Raw genomic sequence first — 23,080 nt, 5'->3', positions numbered from 1 at the left:
TTTCTTAGTTTCCATCCTCACTGAGGAACTTTTAAAGGAGAAGGTATAAAGGGAGCAATTAACCAGAAATTGCATGACCTGTGCATCTAAACTGTGTGCCACACCAGCCCTTTAGAACATATGAAAAGGGCAAGGTAGTGGCTCAGGCCTGAGGAGGAAGAGGTAGGAAGACCTTGTAGTCTGGGTCTGGCCCTGGGAAAAACCACAACATTCTATCACAAAAAAATATAACTAAAATACAAGAGAGCTAGGTGTGGTCCAAGTAACAGAGTACATGCTTAGCAAGAAGGTGGTCCTGCAACTCCAGTACCAACAAAAACAAAACAAATCTAAAGAAGCAAATAAGAATATCCGGAGAACTCCTATCTTGGGTTCAGAGGATAAAGAAATCTTGACTTTGAAAAATCCTAGACTTGTCTCAGAGGTGAACTGCCTGCTCAGCATGCACAGACCCTGGATCGGTCCCCAACACGGCCCACAAAACAGAAGAAACAAAAAACCCTCCACATGCTGGGCTCCCCGCTTGGAGTTTCTGATGTGGGAGATCAGAGTTGAGGCCCAAGAGCTGACTTTTGCTCCCCAACACTACAAAAAAAATCCTCTCCCCACTACCTCAAACCCCTAATACTTCTGGAAGCAAAGGCTCCAAAGTTTACCCACTTCTGCCTTCTAAGGATAAATTTAGAAGCAAAATGGAGGCACAGACAGAGCTGGGATGTGAGCTGCATTTCCCAGAAGCCACTAGAAGCCTACACTATGGTCCTGTGGAGGCTGAGCCTCCAGTGGACCATTCTCCACCCTTGCATTCTGTTACAAGGGCAAGGGTAGGGGCAGGGGCAGGGGCAGAGGCGGAGGCAGCACACAGAGAACTTCCCTGGCACTGGGAGGGAGAGGCTATCAAAGCTCTGGTACCATCTGTCTGCGAAGGGGAAGAAACACAACAAGAGCAGCTGGTACAGAAGCAGCAAGATGTTGGTCGTGGAAGTGACAAGATGGGGAATGACAGGAAACAGCTTTTTGCTCCTCCAACAGCAAAGGAAGCATGCAGCCGCGTGCCGTGTTTGAAAGCCCCCAGCTGCCGCGCTCCTCTCATCTCCACTGCTTTGTTCCCACACATCTGAACAGCCAACGCCTGCCTTTCTTTTCCCAAGCACTCCTGTTCTTTGGAGGAACAGACAAAGCTAGCAAATGCAGGCTGCTCTCCCTCCTCTGTGCTCTTACGGGCAATGTGGAATGAATTTTAAGTGTCACCATGGAAAGGGAAAAAAATGTACCAATAGCGTTGTGGGAGCCTGCGTGTGAAACTTTTTCCAGTTGTCTCTTTCAAGAAAGAATGATGTGTGCTCTGGTTTGTGTTAGTTAGTAGTTAGATAATACTGGTCTTTGGGGAGAACTGAGTAAAATCTGCAATGAGAGACAAGTGTTCCTTCTGGGGACAGGCATCGTCAGCACTACCTGATGCCTGGAAACACGGGGGCGCAGCCATGTTTCCCTGCTCACTGACACATGCACACATTTGCTTCCACTTTAATGCTCACTTCTGAAGCCAGAAAATGGGTAACACTATATACTGCATACACACAGTCATGTCATAATTTCAAAGGAATGACATATGATATTGATCAAATATTCTGATTCTGAGTTGTCCCACATGCTAAGCATAGAAAACCCATTTTCAAAGAACGGTGACACATGCACATGAAATGTACTAAAATTACACCAAGTATGGCTTTATTTTAGCCAATGATCCCCTTTGGGAACCTCACCATTACTGAGACTCGACCAGACTCCTTCTGGCCTGGTGATGCCTGCATAGCTGGACCGGCCCCCAGAGCCTCCTACAAAAGCCCCCACACTCTGTTCAGGGCCCTGGTCAGGTCTATCTCCAGGCACTGCTCAATCTTCCCAGCGTGAGCAGGGGAAGTCTGCCCCCAGCACTCAGGCAGCATGTTTCTGTTCCCACAGCCTTTCTCATGGTCATCTCTGCTTAGAGGCCATGAGCTCCAGTAGGAAGTTCCAGGAGGAACTTCCCAGTCATTGCATGCCATTGCTAGAAACAATCAGTTAATCTAGATCTATATGTGTTGTCTATCAAACACACAAGATTAGAATGGAATATAGTCCCTCTTCCACATGGAATGTAGAGCACACTATGAGGTCACATACAAACATGCTAATTATCATTAGTTACTCAAAGGCAGACTAGATGCCCACTGAACTCCCCCAAAAGCCTTGCCATCCCCCTCCATGACCCCCCAAGCCTTGCCATCCCCCTCCATGAGCCCTCCCCAAAGCCTTGCCACTGATACCCCAAACCCTTGCCACACCCTCTATAGACAACATGCCAACCCAAGGTGCCCTGAACACATCTACTGAGTTGGAGAGGAAGGCTTTCCTCTCTGCCCAGGGAGAAGCCAGCATGCCCATCCTTCTGCAGCTCCCATGAACAAAGCCTGTGTCCACAATGCAACCAGCAGCCACTGGAGAGAAGTAAACACCATGCATTCAAACAGAGGAGATGGAACAAAGTGATATCTGAAGATACCCCCACACACCAGGTCCCTAAATTACCCAGCTCTGTACCCTTCCCTACTGTCTAGGCCCAAACTTGGTTATCTAATTCAGTTAATTTGTTAGTCAGATCTTCTGGTTTTTTTTCATTTACCTTTTTTTTTTTATCATTTGAAAGAACTGTCTTCATCTATGTCATGAACAAAAATCAGACTAAGATAGTGAAAAATACATATTTCTGGGAAGCTCCTACAAAGCAATACTCAGAGTAAAACATTTTCTTGAAGCCAGTAGCCTCAGAAGTAATTACGATATTAATTTTGGATCTGGCTGATTACAACACCACTCCTTTAGTTTCTCCACTTGTTCACAAGCGTGTCTGTAAGGTGCCCCTGGGTTATGGTGCTAGCAGTCTTGTTGAAGAGGAACTGTCAGTCAACTCTGCCTTTCTAATAACAATCCAGCCTTTCCTGGGTGTGTGCTTATATCACTGACTCTAGAGTACTAGCCAACATGCACACGAAAGGTTAAAGACTTTACTTAGATTGTTTAGACTGAAGTCAAAACACATTTCCTCACAGATTACCATGAGTCTGTAATTCATGCATACCAGGGACCTTGACTCTTGATTCTTCACAGGCAGGCAGCTATTCTGTCAGGACACATTCTTCTGCCTTCAACTTCCACCTCATCTGTCAAACTTTCTCTCCCCGTTTAGTTAGAAAGTCATTTTCTTTCTCATGCACAATGGGAATTAATGCATCCTGCACTCTCTCACTGGGGCACAGTGTCACCCACCATGGGCAGTAACATCTTCCCTTACTTCTCTTACATTTTCCCATACCCTTTGCCAGATTGCAGTGTGGAAAAGCCTCTGCTCCATCTTTCCCTCTGCTTTGGGGTTTCTAACCACCACAGAATAAGCCTTCCAGGATCTCAAGCCCAAGCTCCATCAACCACTCTTGCTCTTGCCAGTAGAATCACTCTAATGCAATACAGAAGGCTGGGTTGAGGCCAAGCTTCTGTCTGTTGGAATCACAGCTCTGGCCAGTAGACACACTGTCAGTCATTACTGATTTTTTGATGTTATTTTAAAGGAGGTGGGCAAAAGAACAACCCTTTACAATCAGAGGACAAGAGACATGGGCCAAGAACTGGTGCCATCTGCTAATCTGGGTAGAATGGAGGTTGAAGAGAACAAGGATGGAGATGGGGCAGATGGGATCCTCTTTAACCATCTGCTGGATTATTCTGCTTGCTGTTTATGTTTAATAATTTAAGTGATGTTAGAAACACACATCTCTTGGTTCAAATAAAAAGATGAAGGATAGAGAATTGAATTCTTTCTCTCTTCCTATCTACCTGCTGAATACTCTCATGCCACACTTGAAACAAGAGAGTAAATGATCCACTCTGCAAAGAGAGGCAAGGAAGGCATTTTCTAGCTACCACTGTATTTGTGGTCTTTAGGCCAAACATAAAGTGTACAACTGAATACAACCATCATCTTATGCAATGACTTGCCTGAGCTCATTATCAGAATATTTAAATACAGAATAGAACACAAGGAACAGAAGAGTATTTGAGGGCCTGTGAGCAGGACACAGCCCTGGTTGCACAGCACGGTATACCTTAACACACTGTGTCTGTCCTTCCTCTCCCTTCAGAGCACTCTCCACACTAGTCTATTTGCAGTGCCCAATTACATTAGGCTGCATCATGCTCTGAGTGCAGACAGGCCTGCCATAAAGCTCATTTGAAAACATGAGTTTCTTCCAACACGCTTCACATAGTGAGGACAATTTGAAAATAATGTGGATTCTGCCATTTGTTGTGTGCTGTTTCAACTGCAAGAAACACCAAGAATATTAAGAAAATGGCACCCAGTTGAATTGTGCAGGAATGCACAATCCCTAGGCATGCAAACATCAACTGGTTACCTCAGTTCACCATTCAATTGAGTCTCTTCCGGTGGGAACGACTCTCCAGTGAGCTTCAAATAGTGTCTACCAGCCTCGCCACAACTCACACACTGCAGCCCTGCCAATGCACGAGTCCACCAGCAAACAATAGCATTTTGAATGTGAGATTGCAAACTGCATGCAGTTCTCTTCTGGGAGGGCAACTACCCACAGGGAAGGGAAGGCTGTGGTATTACCTTGCCTTTTCTTCTTGTTACTGGCTATGAGGATTTAGGTAATAATGTTCAAAGGAATCCCCAGGAAATGCATCTTATTCCAGGAAAGGAAATGATGTGGACCCCCACTGCACTTGTGTGTGTGCACATGCGTGTATACACACACACACACACACACACACACTCAACACACACACATATGTAACAACACTCTAGGCTCCTCTAGGGTGGTCAACTCTGCAAAAAGAAATCAAATTCAGAGTACAGTGTGTTACAGAAGTCCCTTTTCATCTGAATTTGCCTTTTCTAAACAGTGACTCTTACCTTAGATATTCTTCCCTATATTTTCCCACTAGAAAGGAGGCTCCAGGAGGGCTGGTGTGGTAGCAAGTAATACAAGACCCTATCTAAAAAATAACTAAAGAAAAAGGGTAGAAATGTGGCTCAAATAATACCTGCCTAGCAAGCAGAAAGCCCTGAGCCCAAACTCCAGTGAAGAAGAAAGGGGAGAGGGAGGAGGAAAAAGAGGAAAGGGGCGGGGTGGAGTGGTTTCAGTGATGCTGTGACCCTTGCCCTGCGGCACTGTCTGACACATGGAGGAACTCAGTAACCATTCTTGAACAGTCCCATCAATGCATGCATCTGGTTTGGGATGACTTTATTTTCACACCTTCATCATTTCTACAGAGAGAACAATCATACCACCCTCCTACAAAGTAGCTTTGTTAGCTATGGCCAGCTCCCCCACCCCCACTGACAACACAGAACACTGCACAGGCTCCACCTCCATTTGTGGCTCACCACTCTGCTAGGAAGGCAGCAGCAACAGTGCTCCTGGTACCTCTCCTTCCAATAGCGCATGCCTCATGACCCATACTTGCTGTAGATGTAGGGACAGAGTCCAGAATTCCTGCCTGCACTGCTGATGTGGTATCACTCATGTATGCTGTGGATTCATGAATGGGGTCTAGAGTTCCTCCCCACACTGCTGTTCCTCACACAGCACTCCCAGAGACCTCTAAGCAGCAGATAAAACAACAGCATCTTAGCAGGACCAGAGCATTATACAGATACTCAGAAACTCCCACTTAGTGGATCTAGGAAGGCCTGGCTTATTCAAATGGCCAGGCATTCCTCTCTGACATGCACAGCACTTGCCTTCCAAGACCAGCAAGGTATGCTGCCAACTTGCATCAGCTCCTGGACTCACCAGAGAGGAGGAGAAACCCAGAGGGTGACAAGCAGAAGGCCTCAAATGGCAGAAGAATAGCAAATGTCCTAAAGCAATTCTGGCACGGAATCAACTGTCAAACTTCCACACAGACCTAGGGTGCCTGCCGTGGCTTTATAGACCCCTGACTCTAGTCTCACATGGGTGGAGAAGAAATGGGATGTGGAAAGAACCAGAAGAAAGCCAGCATTGGTGATCCTAAGGACAACTGCAGAAAGAGGGCAAGGGCAGTTGTGGGCCTAGTCCTGGGATGGGACCCCGCTGCTGGACACTGCTAGATACACAACATGAAAGCTGATTCGGGGAACAACCCCTAGCTATCAAGTTCCAGAACACAGAGGGCAAGCACACATAAAGGGGAGAAACAGGGAGGAAGGGCTCTAAACATGTCCTCCTCAGTAGTCTTGGTAGCTATTTAATTTCTATTTTTTTCCTCTTCTTTGCCTTCACAAAGGCCAAATCTTCCAGTCAAATTAAAGCGCAGTAAAGCATTAAGTCAGCATTCAACAGGTTTAATTACTGTGTAAATGAAAGAAATTATTATTCATTCATGACATTTATTTCAGATCCAGTGCTAGCTGCTTTTATGTAGAGCTGGGGGTGGGGAGAGCAAAACTTGGGGGTGGGAGTAAAGAACAAGAACCAGGATAATAATTACAGCTATATTTCTCTGCCAAACATTAGTGAGCCTAAACAAAAAGTGCTTGTTTGCTCTCTGGAGAAAAAGCCTGCGATCCATCAGTGGTGTCTACAGCCTCCCTCTCCTGACAGGGGCCAGACTGGGAATTCCAGCATCAGGGGGGATTAGGGGACACAAAGCCAGGTACAGCATGTGGTACAGCCTCGGAAAGCCATGAGCACTCTGGAATGATTCTAGCCTTCAGTGCTTTGAGGTAACAAAATGCTGAAACAAGGATACAGGTTGACCCATTGTAACAATGAGATGTAAAAGAAACTATGTAGAAAATGAACTTTACAACTTGGGGGGGGAGGGAGGAGGAGAGAATTGGGGAGGTGGGGAAGGAAGGGATGGGAGGGCAAAAACAAAGGAGGAGGTAACAATACTCAATAGGAAATGTATTCATTTAACTGTAATCCCTCTGTACACTATTTTTACAATAAAAAACTTTAAAGAAAAACCCACCTACACAGACACACCCAGCTGTTGGACAGAAGTTCCTGCCCAGAGAATTTCCAGAACACACACACACACACACACACACACACACACACACACACACACACACACACACACACACACACACACTGCACATGTGTTTCTATATATTCCATAAGCACTTGGTAGAAGGGACTTGCATGGTGGGTGTGAGCTAATCAAAGACAGAAATACCTGTCCACATATTGAAAGAGCACTAAAGGGTAGGTGATACATTACTTGAGTTGCTACAACTCTATGATTTCATCAGAATCCAGTCATGACATTCATGATCCACTGGATGGGTGCAGGTTTTCTAAAGACAACTCTGAAAAAAGTAAGACACCTAACAAAAACAAAAACATCCCTATTCATACCCACTGAGACACAGTACATACAGGTCTTTTGGGAACATTAGTTGTAAACCTTCTCTAGCCGTCCAATTCTAGCATTTAAATAGTACAAGCACAATAGTGGTTAGAAACTGGCAGTAATCACCTCAGTCTGTTCTAAAACCTGAGACCACACAAGTGGGAGGCCAGACGTTACTAGTGAGGAATTCTCATGGACAGGAGGTCCGAGGCTGATTTCATAATCCTGAAGCTGTGATCGTCAAAGGGGAAGGCTTACTTGTGTTTGGGCTAAACCACTATACAGAAAACACTGCTTGAGTATTGAAGTATTACTTGAGAATACTTTACATGGCTGAAAACTTTCTTCTGGTTTCAGCTCCATACTCAGATTTTCAGATGTAAAGTATCTAATTTTCAATGAGGATAAAGAAAACTATTTCAAGAATATCTATTATAATGTATGAAGCTGAAGAAAAATGTTTCCGCATTACTACTGTAACCATTACTAAAAACTGCACTAAAATCAATGAAATACAGTATATGAAACATGTATTTATGTGTGCACATATATTGATGTTTTTATTTTTTCAGTGCTGAGGTCACTTTTACTGACATGAACCAAGTATAAGTTTCTAATACAGTTCACTAACATGCATGCCCCATCTCTTCTCTCTCCTTCCCTCTTACACTCCCTCTTTTTCAGCATACACTCACCAAAATGGATACACATAACTGCATTGGACGATGTGAAATTATCTGCAGACATCATACTTTTTACAACCTTGCACCCCTTATACCCCTTCCTTGAGGCTGAGTGTAAAATAAGGATGTTCTCTTCCTTATATAAATTCAGCATCACCACAAACACATGCAAGGGTTTGGTACTTACTCAATACCATTGTCTGAAGCTAAGTCCCCAACAATTTGTGCTGTCCCCAAGATTTTGTAGCATCTCTCATGCCAGGGCTCACTGGAAGTCTGCAGTCTGCAGTCAACTTTGGTTGTCCTATCTCTTGACCTGGCTACAGGAGAATGAATGCTCCCTCATACTGCTTTTTCTTCAAGTATGTCACGCAGTTGTAGGACCCATATGTTTCCTGCTTAAGTGCACTGAATGACAGTGTCAGATCAGGTCTTTATGGGTAGCTATGAAATGCCTTTATCCACCCAAGAGACATCACAGTGTATCAGAGAATGGCTGTGAATTTATTCAGATTTAAAATTCTGCATCCTTCCACTTCAGTACCGTTCTTGGGCTTCTCGACTCTGGCCAAGGGGCAGAGTTTGAGCTATGTACCCAGCCCTGAACTCCAAAGCTACTTCTAGCTAGAATTCATGGAATATAATCTTTAAAAGTAATTGGGAAGAATTATCTCTGTATTTGCGTCAGAAAAAACACATGGCTTAATCAAATAAGTGCTATGAATTCTCACTTTGACATCAAAATCTCTGATATTAAGCCAGGTGCAGTTGTTCACACCTATAATTCCAGCCAAGAAAAGTATGGAAATGGGAAGATGACAGTTTGAGGGCAGCATAAGCAAAAAAGCTAGTGAAACCCTGTCTTACAAAACAATCCAGTTATGGCTGCACATACCTGTGATCTCAGCTATGAGGAGATATAGGTAGAGAATTCACAGTCCATACCAACTCTAGGCCAAAAAAATGATAGTCTATTTAAAAACAAACTATAGCAAAAGGACTGAGGACATGGTACAAGTGGTACAGCATTTGTCCAGCAGTGAGACCCTGAGCTCAAAAAATAATAGAAAAACTTAAATTAATAGGACTGTTGACAGGGTAAGACAGAGTATCCACTAGACCAAATTATTTGATGTGGACACATCTGACTTCTTAGCAAATTCGGGTAAAAGTTCAGAGCATGGAAACAACAAGGCTGTGCATGTGTGTTTCTAAAGTCCTCTTCAGATGTCAGAACACGCGGCTCTTGAAGCAAGGACTGCCTAACTGGAGAGGTTGGCCTGAGGACTGCAGCAGCATGAGCCATCCTCACCTGGAGGCACTTCCAGACCTGAGTGGCCTGCAGGGAGAGCTGTCGTTACCTGTGACTTTGAGTCCAAGCCCTGGGTTTCTGTCAACCTTTCTGGGCTAAGGAAAGCACTGCTGTAAGAACTGAGCCCATCAACTACTTTTGTGAAGTTGCTAGCACACCCTGCCCTGCAGTACTGTGCCCAGCCAGCAGGTTTACAGAGTGCACTCATGCAGGCCATACTTATTCTAGGTGATGGGGATACAGCAATGAATAACATCCCCCAGATCCTGTGCTCATTGGAATTGCTTTCAATCAACAAGAGAAAACAGACAAAGCCCAGGCATTGTCCATTATGCTTACAGGGGCAGAATTTTCAATGGGGAGATTGGTACAAAGGAAGGAATACTGAATAGGTGGTGCAAAAGACCACAGTGAAGATGGAGCCTGCCACAGGAGATGTGTGGCAGAATGGCCTAAGCCACAAGGGGCAGAGTCTTGGGGTCCTATTAGGGCAGTGGGAAGGGAAGTGGGCGGGGCCTCTTATCAAGTGAAATTTATTCTTAGTGCAACAGAAAGGCTGGAAGATTTTCAGTGGGGGATGTGCTTTGCATAGATCTGGCTGTGGACATGAACGTCAGCATAGTGTGTGGCTCCACTCTACAGGGCCCCTGTCCAGTGTTCCCAGAGCTCAGAAGAGGCAGAAGCACATGCTGCCCTGCACTGCAGAGATTAGGCCTGCTCCCCAGCCTGTGTGAGGACAGCAGCCAAGGCTGCACTTACCACATACTTAAGAGGTTTCAGAGACAACTGAAGGAAGAGTAGCTTATTCCCAGTTCACCATAGTTCACCAGTTTCTCCTTGTCAAAAAAAACTGCCAATAAATTAATTTCCAAAATGTACATCACTGACTAGATACCATTCCTATCACCTGGAGACCAAAGGGCACTTGACAGCAGCAGCCAGCTCCTCCACCACAGTCCCCCAAGTTCACTTCCACTGGGCCAGCCAACCATCAGACAAAGCAACAGGTGCCAAGAGCTAGGCTGCCACCAAGTGCTCCTAGGGTGATCAGGAAGAGAAGACAGTCTTCTATCAACAGGGGTATGGGGAAGGACCACTAGAGACCAATTCAACACACACACACACACACACACACACACACACACACACACACACACACACACACACACACACACACACACACACACACACACACACACACACACACACACACACACACACACAGCAGAAGGAAACTGATTTGCTTTGCTGATAAACAAAAGCAAGCAAGATGAACACAACTAAAAAAAATCAAAGAAACACATTGCTCATTGGCCTCAGTAACTCTGCTACTCAAAAGTTGTTTGTAAGAATAAACATTTACGATAGATCCTATCAAAAATTTCACAAACAGTTTAGGACTTTTCTCTGTTAACATAAAACTTACCCTGTCAACTGGCAGATCTTTGGAAAGAAAATAAGGTAAAATGATACTGCTTGAATCAACAAGGTCAAAGTCCTGGACTTGTAACATGTCTCCCCACTGATAAAAACACAATATAAGTCATAGTCAACAGACAGACTTTATGTTGTCCAGCACCTAAGCAAATGGCCACCCACGGCTTTACAATGTGCCCAGACCCACATGAGTCTGCACTACATGTGGCTCACTGCCTGGGAAAAGTGCAACTTTTCTTCCCTTTTAGCAGTGTCTGACGAGGCCCCCTGGGAAGTCGTGCCTGGCTTCTGCCTCTCATTTGCCTCTCAGACTCACACATATATAACATGTACGCCCAGAGGCCCTAAGAAATACTCCATGTTTCTTTGCAGATAGCCTGGAGCAGGAGAGGGAGAAGAAAAGGAAAAGAAACAGCACACAAAGCCTCCCTTGTTCTTTTAATCTTCCTTAGACCAATTCTACACCCGAGAAAGCCACTGCTGAGGACTTTATAGTAGTGTTAAGTACTACTTAAGTCCCCAGAGAGGAGAGGAATGCATTCCTCTTAGTATTCACTGTACTAAGCCACTCAGCTTTTCGGAAAGATAATCTAAGGAGCAGCCAGAGAAAAAGCACAGTTCACGATCCTGCCCTCACTGGCTCCTATACAGATCTCTTACCTCCTAGGACAGAAGGGAGACAAAGGAGACAGACGAGTTCTCAGTAGGCCCTAATCCAATTGGCTTCATTACAACACTATTCTGATAACTAACATTATATTTATTTTATTATTCATAAATATATATATCAAGCTATCAGGCTGTCCCACTGTCCTATAAACCTTTCCCACTCTCTTTTTAACCTTAATTAACATTTTTAATATTTTTATGTTGCTTTAAAATTTTCAGGAAAAAATAATTGAAAACATAAATTTTTATATAAACACTTCTAATACTGAAAAATCCCGCAATATAGTGAAAACTCTGCAATATGGTGAAGCTGCAATAAGTGAAGCATGATACGGTGAGGGATGACCATATAGAATTCCCATAACAAGCATCATCTAGATGGTTATGGTGAGTTCAGACATCACAGACAATAAACTCTCCTCCCTCTTGAGACAACAGGGATGGTATTGATTTCACCTACATGTGTTAATTCCTCATATCAGACATTAGTGAACTAGCAATCCTGAACAAGAAATCAAATATGAAGTAAAAAAGAAAATACAAGGTCAGGTCATATATTCCTTTATGGAATTAAAAGGAAATACATTCTACTTGTTTGTGATGAATATTCATTGGCCTCAATCAGACCAAATGTATATCTCATAACGAATACTCTGACCTCCCCTCAATGAGCAGCATCTAACTGCCAGACCTCATCTCCTATGCAAAATGTGTTAATATATCAACAGCCAATGAAAGTTCCTCTACAAGACAACAGCTCACTAAAGCATACCACTCCAAACCTACTAAGGCTAGTTTTACTTACAGGAAAATTGAGTTAACTTCTTATAAGTCCTCCACAGGTCAGGTCCTTCAGATAAAGCAAAGGAGGTTCTAAAACCCACTTGTATAATTTTCAGTTCTTCTTCCCTCCCTCTATAAAACTGAACTTTAGATTTGGCTCTTTCTATACTATCCTTGATCCTCCAGCTTACTATAAACACACACACACACACACACACACACACACACACACACACACACACACACACACACACACACACACACACACACACACACACACACACACACACACACACACACACACACACACACACACACACACACACACACACACACCCCTACTTCTGGGTGGGGGGAGAGAACAATGAACTTTAACACGTAGGTGGCAGGTGAGGAAAGGCTGGTGGTACCTAGTGGGAAGAGAAGAGTCAGCAGCTTAGCTGACATGTGCTCAGCACAAAACCTCCACTTGGTGAAGCTTAATTCATTAGTTTCTTTTATGATTTTTCTCATGTAACCCATGATGAACAACCATGAAATATTTGTATTTATTCCAAGTGTTACATACCAATGCAAAAAATAAAGCAAAAAAAATCTAATAAAGTTGAGGCCATTTTCTCTGTCTAGTGGGAAGCCCTCCACGGGGAGATGACCTCGCTGTGGAAAGGCACTGGAGGTCCCTGGCACAAAGATGTGAACACCTCTGACACACTGAAGAAACAATGAATGCAGGTGCTGGCTTGTGTCCTGCTCCATACACTCTGAGAGTCTGGAGACAGGTCTTGGATTTACCCTAGCCACATCTTTTACTTTCCCAATACACCAGTACTGAGGTGGTCTCTGAAAGTGAGATTCTTTTTGGTTGAAGAAATGACTGCAACTGAAATCCATCAATGGCAAATGAAGCCTTAGAACTTTCAGGCAGCTACTCATCCTTAAAGATTCTTATTTGAGCTGTCAAAAGTGTAAATGCTCTTTACATTGAAATGATTTCTCTTTAAGGATGATGATAACTTTATAGTATAGCCTGGTAGGAAGATCAAATCTTCCTGCTGCAAAAAAAAAAAATGTATCTTCTACCAAGTAACAAGTGAGAGTATGAGAAAGAAGCTAAGCTGTCCCCTGTCCAATCCCACTGCCCACCAGATGAGCTAGAGAGATTCACAGGGCCATGCTCCAAATTTCCCGACTAGCTGATTTTCCCTGTTGGTTTTGTGACAGAAACTCTATAAAATATTACTAACAGTTTTAGTACAATCATCACACATAATGATACATTTCCAAACATAGTACATGAACTGATTTCAAATAAGCGCTGAAGTTGAAGACTGAGTTAGAGTACATACTTTTTAACTTTGAAGAGATGTGGCATAAAGTTCTAAGCAAGGCTGACAATAGGATGTAATAATAAAATAGTCTCAGAACAGTTTCATAAAGTAAGACTTCCTAGCAAACCAAGAACAAATAATTTCTCCCCACCTAATTCCAAATAAATGACAAAAGTGCAAAAGAGGATTGAGATCAGCAGAAGGTGAAAAGGGTATAGATGAGCAAAGTAGTTCATTCATATGGATGAAAATACAATAATGAAACCTGTAAAAACTATCTGAAAGAAGAGATAAGAAAGTGCAATACTGGATATGAATTTGATCAAAGTATATTATATGCATATACAAAATATATACATGAAACCACCTGTACAACTAATCTGCATAAATTAAAAAATAAAATTTTCTAGAAAAATGTTAGAATGATCTTTCAATAAAAAGAGTACTGTCTTCTCTGTTACTTTCTGTCAGAAGTAGGTAAAAATTTTCAATGAAAGCAAAATGAATAATTCCAATCTTATACAAATTCACTGCCAAAATTACCTGGAAAAAGAAATGATGTTGGGCTGGAAATGTGGCTTAGTGGTAGAGTGCTTGCCTAGCACGCATGAAGCCCTGGGTTCAATTCCTCAATACCACATAAACAGAAAAAGCCAGAAGTGGTGCTGTGTCTCAAGTGGTAGAGCACTTGTCTTGAGCACAGAGAGACCCAAGGACAGTGGCCAGGCCCTGAGTTCAAGCCCCAAGGACCAGCAAAAAACACAACAACAACAAAAAAAGAAATGATGTTGTTTTATGGATTTATATCTTTTTCGTTATTTTTTTTTAAATCTACTTTATTGTTATTATAGAGGTGATATACAAAGGGTTACATTTACATGTACCAGGTAGTAAGTACATTTCCTTTTGGACTTATATCTTGATGGGATAGTAATAAAGAGTTTTGAAGATGCAGATGTCTATGAGGTGGAGAATAAAATTTACATAATGCTTGGTAAGCTTAAAATGGAGTTTCTTCAAACAGAGATTAGCAAAGTATGACTGACATTTCAATTTGAAGCACATAAAGAAGATAATAAAAGACAATTATCCCCTCCATTCTGCATTTACTCTCAGGCCCTGTGCAGTTCAAATACTTAAAAACATTATATAATTTCATCCCTTTTAAAATGCATCTTAAGGAACTCTGATTGTAGCAAAAAGGAAGTAGGCATACTTTTTCTTATTATGTATTCTAAGTTCAACTGAGAACCTAGAGATGAAGAATACTAGAGATGAAACAAGTACCATTAGACTCTGACAGATGAAGAGAGGGAAGACTGGAGCTTGACACCTGGAGACCCAACAGGAGTGTGATCTGGACTTTCCCAGGATTTGGGGGGGTGCATGTGCTAGGCTCAGAATTAAAGAAACCAAAAACCTAGAAATAGTCATCTGGGAGAAATCAAGGCCCTAAAAAGTATGCTCACTAATCTAAAGGACCAGAAACAAGAGAAGCCATGTGTTGGCTTTCATACCCTCAAGCAGTGCCTAAGTGTAAGGAAACCAACCCCAAGTATGTGTGGACATCATGTCTAAGATAACAGGATCGAAGTGTGTATGGAGGCCAAGACTGAGACAATAACACGACGCAAGCGCCCCTCCCGTCACAGCTGCTGCGATGTCAGTGGCAGCCGGCAGGAATGGTGGAGCCCACCTGGGTAACAACTGAAGTCAAGCTGTAAATGTGGACTTCTCCCCAGTGGCCATCTCCAGCACTGCTGGAGAACTGGCAGAGAAAGAAGCTAGAAACAAAGGATTTAGATAAGAGGTGAGTTCTGAAACCTAATACCCAAAATATCTCTGTTGCAATCAAGTATCACTCACTCTTTACACCAGAAATGAGAAAATGTCAACCCGAACAGAAAAAGACAATTCAGACACCAAATGTTGGTACCAGAGATACAAGAATGTCTGAGAAGATTGCAAAACACCCACCATAGAGATGCTTCAGCAAGCAATCACAAACACATTTAAAACCAAGAAAAACAGATACAATGCTATAGCAAAGTAATGTGTCTCAGCTTTATAGAAGCTATAAAGAAAAATCAAAGGTTCTTGGGGCACCGGAGGCACACTCCTGGAACCCTAGTTGATTGGGACATTGATTGAGAATGCTTACATTCATCCCTATGTTTGCACTAGGGCCTTTTTTTTTCTTTCCAGATGAAAGACAATTCATTTTTTTGTTGTTGTTGAGTTTAGGGGGAAACAATCCCCAATGTAAATTCTAAAACAGGACTGCAGGGGTGGCTCAGTGTTAAGAGTGCCCTTCCTAGCAAGTTCCTAAGTTCAAACCCCAGTGCTTCAATCAGTCAATCAATCAGTCACTAAATATTAAAACAAATCATTTTGAAGGAACCAAGGTGCCTCTAAGATAACCGCTGAGAGCTGAGACACCACGTGCATCCCCAAAGAGTATGGAGACTTCTGCTCTCCTTCCCCTGTGGTCACACAACAGGGTGGACGTCCCCAGAGCAGGTGTGGAGCCTCAGGTACAGGCCTCACTCTGTATCACACCAAGTTCTGCCGTGTTCTTTCCCTCCCTGACTGGTGGCTCAAGGAAGAGAAAGTCTGTAATTCAAACAAAGCAATTAACTGCCTTTTCTTTTTCTTTGTATGAAGATTCTTTCTTGAAATGCTTTTCTCCTGTTAGCATTAGCTTATTCATAGCACTGAACTCTTATCTTTCAAGTTCCCAAGAGAAAATTCTCAAGATGGGAGAAAAAGGTTAGGGAGGGCAGAGGCAGCTGCAGTTATCAAAATTCCTAACAGCAAACAAAGGGTAGCAGGCTTCTCAAAGGACAAGACTCTTCTGAGGTAAAAAATAAATCCCAACTAGACAATAACTTTTCCCTGTCTTAACACAGAGAAATGATATTTTGCCTATCACAGCTTTAATAGCTAACAATGCAAATGAGCTTAGAATAGAGGAGGGATATTTTTTTTAATTCTGTAATGTCATTAAAGGTAGAGAACAAATAATTTTTTGGTCATTTAAAGAAGGGAGGGAGGAAAGCAATTAGAGTTTTGAGGAGGGAAGGGGAACGGGAGGGAGGCAGGAAGGGAAGGCCAACGGGATAGTATTGGGGAGGCTAAGATAGAAGTATCTGAGGTTCCAGGCCAGTCTGAGTGAGCTACACAATCCTTGTCTACATCCCCCAGAAAAGAAAAGAGAAAGAAACGAATCCTGAAGAAACCATGTAGGAAGACTGAGCCCAATGTGCTAGGACTTCTTCCATAAGTGGATGAGGGGAGGTGGTTTATGTGTTCTATGTAACTGTAAGAGGCATGACTAGATCATGACTCTCTGTGGCATCCATGCCCTTCTCCCGTGTTCAACCTAACTCTACAGGCAGTGTGCCGCTGCATTCAGCAAGCACATCAGGAGGAAAGACCTCATCAGAGAGGCCTTTCAGGATGCTGGAAACCTCGGAGTAAGGGACATGGATGATACAGAACCAACCTAGCAGACATTTCAGGCAGGTGAAGATGAGGAATCTATACTTTTAGTCTCAAAGCCTGCTAATAATAGTACAAAGAGCTGTTTAACATCAGCATTCCAGATCCACCAAAATTCACTTTTTCTCTAAAGTACAAGCCCCCAACAGACAGCAAAGATGTATCTCACTCAAAGTTTTTCCTATATCTATATAATCTGCACATTAAGAAGCAAAGTCAGTTAGGTAAAAATAAAAAGTTAAAACATCTGAGTAGGGGTTGGGAAGGTGGCTCAGTGTTAAAGTGCTTGCCTTGCATGCCTGAGGCCCTGGGTTCAATTCCTCAGCACCACATAAGCAAAAAGAAAAAAGCTGGAAGTGGCACTGTGGCTCAAGTGGTAGAGCACTAGCCTTCAGCTGAAGAGCTGAGGGACAATGCCCAGGCCCAGAGTTCAGGCCCCACGATTGGACCCCCCCCCAAAAAAAAAAAGAAAGAAAAAGAAAAAGAAAATCTGAGTATGCTAAGTAGAGGTATGAAAAGAGGTTTTCAGTTTGTGCCAGAACCAAACATATAACACGTTTTCCAACAAATAGGCCCCTTGAAAACACTTCAATCTACAGCAGCATCCAGTGCCCTTCTGTTACTGCTTTTCAGTATTCTGCCTCCTCCTCTGATGCCTCCATCTAGAAACAAACAGAACAGCCTGAAGAATCCTTCCTTAATTTAGTCCATTACAAGGTACAGTGTCAGACTGCAAGCACAGAGACTGTCTCATCCAAGAATCATTATGGCAGAGGAGATACACTCACAAACAAGAGATCTGGGCCCTGTCTGTTTCCCTGCATGGCTGGAGTAGCCATACTGGATGGAGTATAGGGTTCCCTGAAAGGGCAGGCGTACAGACTTACCTTCTCGGCATACTTGAACTTGACATAGAACCAGCTTGACTTGATCATCTTGTCTCCTCCTGCTTCTGAGCAGAAGACAGAAAAAAGTAAGAGTGGGGGAAACCCCACGACCTGGAGCTGGAGGGAAAAACAACTGTAGAGGCTTCTTTCAGAGGCGGAGTATCCCACAAAGTGCCAGGGCGTCACAGACAGGAGGGGTGCAAGGGCCAAACCTGGGGAGGTGCACTGTTTCAACCTGGTCTCCCTCTCTTGCCCTCTGCTTTATCTCCTGCACACCTTCCTTAGTGCTGAAGCATCCTGTGTGATCTTGCTCCGGAAACTGCACACCAGGACAGCCTTGCCAAGCTGCCTGCCTCTGCCTCCCTCCTCCCGCCCTCCCTCTGCCTCTCTCTTGGCTGCATGACAGGAGAATTCCTCAAATGGACTGCCCAGCCTTCATCACCAACAGCTCATGTCAGTAAGCAGGAGGCAGGCCTGGCCCTGGCTCCCTCCTGGGACAGGCCCTTCTCTGCCCCCCTCCTCTCACAGGATGAATAATGAATTCCAGTCTCCCTGGGGACACAGATTAACACCTGGCCAAACATTATTATGACAAGGGCCTAGATCTGGGAAAAGGACCCTGCCACAGCTCCAACCTCAAGATCTCTAAAGTAAGATCAGGAAGTGACCTTTCTTCTTGTCCCCAGAGGGTGACAGCACTAGAAATGGTACAGTCTCTCTGGCAAAAATGAACCCATATCCATGAGGCTCTCCAGCTGAGATAACATCTTCCAGCCTCTTGTAGCCAGGGAAAGAAAACTGGGGACATGCTACTTTCAGATATGTTATTTTTCAGAATTATACATAAGGAGAGTGTTTTCATATTTGTTATACAACCACCTTACTAAACTTCTCAAGATTCTACAAGACACCTGAAATAGAGAAAATAGAGGGGACGAAATATAGGAACATGGCTTAGCAGGTGTGACTGAGGCACCAAGGCCCTAGGATTCATTCTAATGACACTAGCTAAATACCTGGGAACTGGGAAGACAGTAGGGGGTTCTTACCTTACATACCTGCTTCCCACACCTCCACAACCAAGTAAAGACACGTATGAATCAAATACAAAATAATTAAGACCCATTGGGATTAAAAAGTAGATTCCTCAGAATGCTACAGAATACCCCACAGGCAGAGAGAAGGAGAAGTAGAGGGGCTTGAATACATGATGTTATCAGCCTCCATCTTCCAGGACAGCTTTAGAACATCAGCTGCTGACCCTGGACTGCCTGGTTCCGACTTTCTTCTGAAAGCAGTTAAGGGCAATAAAGCAAATGGTAATCTGTGCTATGATCCCAAGGGTCAAAGGCCATCTGAGGGCTGACTTGTGCCACTTGCCCACTCCTGAGAGACCAGGAGCAGCACAGAGGGCTCGCTGCTTATGCCTCATTTATTTGTCCCAGGAGCCCCAAATACTAGACCTGCAAAAACACCAGCACATATATCTTTCACTGGAGGTGTGAACATGTAACATTCACTGAAGACTTAAAATGTCATCTGCCAAATGTCTTTATGGAGACAGACTATAGATTCATTTTTCAATGCTACTATTTATACATCACCAGGCTAAGCAGAGGTTTTGTTTAAGCATTCAGAACTGCATGTATCATTTTCATTGAAAATCTGACCTAAAACCCCTAACCTATCAAGTGAGTCACAATATGCCATGCACGAAGTGGCATTATCCTTGCACTCCTGTGGCTGCCCATCATGGTAGCAGAGCAGTTACCCATGTGTGAAGTGCCAGTTTGTGCTGACCTCACAACATGTGATGTAAGTAACTGTGTGGAGTTGACTCACACCCAAGTGGAATGGAGTCTGAACTCACACTGGAAGGAAGACCTCCCACCTCTCTGAGAACATGGGCTACACAGACTCCATGCCCTGAAATATTTCTAGGTATTGTTCATGTCCAGAATCCTTGTGCATTCCTGTATCACATTCTCTTGCTGTTTAAACTAGGCCTGAGATCTCAAGTCCTCCAAGAAGCCTCCCTTCTCCTCATCCTCACAGCAGGGCAAGATGTAGCTATTCAATACTGAACTGTGCCCCTCTTAGTACATGTAGTGCCATTGTCACCCATTTACAAGTCAACATTACCTCAGGATGGGAAATCTCTCAGTGGCAAATCCCCCATGCATTTGTGGCTTGGCATAGCATCTGGACACAGCATCTGGTGTTGGATGGCTAGATCCCCAGAAGAAAGTGTTATCACACTGCAATAAGAATGACCAGACCATGAAGTGAAGCCCCTAGGATCTTTCTCTCACAGTAATCAACCTTGATCTGAGTGGGAGAGCTTGGAACTTTCTACTGCCAAGAGCACAGAGAAAGCAAGCAAACACTGAGGGGCAACACTGAAAACACCAGCAATGGCTGAAGCCCACTGCTAATTCCAGACCAGAGTTGCCTTTTCATCAGTGATATGTAGAGTTTCCATCCAGAGAACAGTGAGGCCAGGAGTCTCAGAAACTAAGACAGGTGGTGAGGGGACTCTTTCAGCAATGCACTCTGGGTAAAGAGGAAAAGGAGGCCACAGGGATTCATGTCCTCAGAAGAGGGAGGGGTCCCGTGTTTCATAAGACAGATGGACCAGGAGAGAGAAAGAGAGCACCACGTCTTACCAGTTACACTTAAGGATGTGATGGCCAAACACTTCAAGTGAAATAATGGTTTTTTCTAAGGCAACTCTGTACTTGTGGCATTCCTTTAGTCATGAACCCAAGTGCTTACATGAACCCAAGTGCTCACAAGAAGGAAGATATGGAAGAAAGACTCAGAAGGGCAGAGTGTGGGTAATGAAGGCACTAGACTCATCTGTAGACCAGCACCTGAGAAGGATTTGGGACTCCATGGAAAGTCGTGCTAGCTTGTGCAGATAGAGCCCACAGGGTCCCATACTGAATTTTAGCACTCATTCATATATCAAAGAAACTCAAAATGCATTAGCTCAATAATGCTTCTCAATGAATTTATATTTCAATGCCATTCCTTCAACAAACAACTAAAGATAACATGCACCTGGAAGAAATCACATGTGATGTGTTCTATCTCCTCACCTGAGACACGTTCTATCTCACCTGTGACATGTTCTATCTCCTCACATGTGGCACATTCTATCTTGTCACCTGAGACGTGTTCTATCTTTTCACCTGTGGTACGTTCAATATCCTCACCTGAGACAAGTTCTATCTTTCTCACCAGCTGGAACTGACTGAACAGACACCACAGTAATGATGATATGAGGTCCAGAGAGGAAAGTGACTGCTCAGGTCTCGAAGCTGCTCAGTGGCTCAGATGGCTCAGACTACATAAGAGTCTCCCTGATAATGGTAGGATGAGACCTGTATGACCCATTTCAGACAGAAACAGATGGTGACTGTGGAATAGCTGGAATGAGTATGAGCAGACAGACTACATTAGAGTCACAGGAAGAGAGATGTTAAGTGATGTATTTGCCAAATGTCCCATGATCATAGGAGAGAAGGGAAGAAAGCTCCAATTAGGAGGCAGATTCCTGGCTGTCCACTTAACAGGAGGAAGGCCCAGCATAGCAGAGCAAGGGGCTGCTTTGCAGGACAGGTTACATGCAGTGGACAGTGGTTACCCGTGAGACCTTCCATACAGAACCTAGGTGCAACCCAGCCCTGCCAAATCCTGGGTATAACTGCAAAGACATCACAGGTCCCTCGCAACCACAATTTCCCATCTTTAAAGTGAAGTTGATGAAACCTATCTTAAAATGAAGATCCTGGGGGAATTAAAAGCAAGGCTATGGCCATAAATCAGGAATCACAGCTCCAGGCTCCCAGTGAGCCTGACATAAGGTAAAGGTGGTGTCACCTTCAATTACATCACAGCCTCCTAACCTCTGCTGGTGGCTAGAGCTGCTCACAATACCACACAAACATACTTCTCAGACTTTCACTCAAAAACTCCACCTTCTAGGACAGAGTCTGGCTAGTTAAAGCCTGGCATGCCTTGAGGAGGGAGGCAAAGGAGTGGAGAGTACACAACAAGCCAAGGGAGTTCCTTAGAAGACCTGGTAAGGAAGGGCATTATGGCCATGAACTGCAAGCCAGCTTTTTTCCCAACAGCAGTGAGCTCCAGAATTAAAGTCTGACTACTATTTTATCCTTCATGTTTCTGGAGAGCTAGACATTCCCAGAAACATACACACAGAGATAGAACAAACTAGCAATTGAGCCCTTTTTAATGACTCAGAAACCACAACCATGACAGGCTTCCCTGGCACTCACTTCACTTCCTGGTATACAGGTCTCCCTCCAACTCCCACTGGTCTCTTTGTTTTTCCTTAAACAGACAGTTCACTGTTAAAGGAACAAGGTAGAGGGGAGGGGGAGCTGCTCTAGTATACTCTTTCCACTAGCAGAGTGTGGGAGTGCCTGCTACAGAGCCTGGAGGGGTTTGCACTCAAAGCCTTTCCCTCCTCTCAGCAAGAAGGTCCAGCAAGAAGGTCCAGCACCACAGCTCTTCTGAAACCTTCTTAAGCATCCATCACATCCCTCTATGGTTCCAAAGCCACAGGCTTCTTCCATCCTTGGTGTGCAGTGGTCCCTCTTCTGCAAGTATTGAACATCCTGGTACCACCAACCAAGCATTCATCCCCATGATGCGCCCGCGTGCGCGCATGCATGCGCGCACACACAAACACACACACACACACACACACACACACACACACACACACACACACACACACACTTACCACAGACCTCAAAAATTTATACAGCTTCCCTTGACCCAACTAGGGAAAACCTCTGCAAATGAAATGGTTCAAGCTTTAGCTTGAAATGACTTGGCCCTGCAACACAAACTACAAAGAGATCCAGCTGAATAGCAAAGAGCAGGGATTTCATCCCACACTGCTATTCAGCAAGATGAGAAAGCGGTATGCTCTTTTCTCCTCATTACTCCCCATGATAAATGTGCTCTTCCTTAAACCCTCAGGGGAGGGAGAATGCCTGTTAGCTGAGCATTGCAGGAGGCAGAAATGCTTGCTGTATCTGC

At 43.9% G+C, this 23,080-nt stretch overlaps 1 protein-coding gene across 8 annotated transcripts in view; it reads right to left on the bottom strand.

The window, feature by feature from the left end:
* The window catches only part of Auts2 (activator of transcription and developmental regulator AUTS2), an 836,783-nt gene that overhangs the window by 500,829 nt on the left and 312,874 nt on the right, over positions 1–23,080 (bottom strand). Inside the window, exon 1 of one of the 8 annotated variants that reach the window (XM_070035597.1) lies at positions 18,008–18,102. The exons of the other annotated variants lie outside the window; for them this stretch is intronic. Within the exon in view, the coding sequence (XP_069891698.1) occupies positions 18,008–18,055 (48 nt within the window). The 5' untranslated portion in view covers positions 18,056–18,102. Of the gene's footprint in view, positions 1–18,007; positions 18,103–23,080 lie in introns of those variants that run through there. 8 annotated transcript variants of the gene reach the window in all.

Source organism: Dipodomys merriami, unplaced genomic scaffold, assembly GCF_024711535.1.
Source record: "Dipodomys merriami isolate MVZ:Mamm:240054 unplaced genomic scaffold, mDipMer1.0.p SCAF_26, whole genome shotgun sequence".
In the NCBI taxonomy this organism is placed as follows: domain Eukaryota; kingdom Metazoa; phylum Chordata; class Mammalia; order Rodentia; family Heteromyidae; genus Dipodomys; species Dipodomys merriami.
This window is presented reverse-complemented; position numbering and strand designations above follow the sequence as displayed.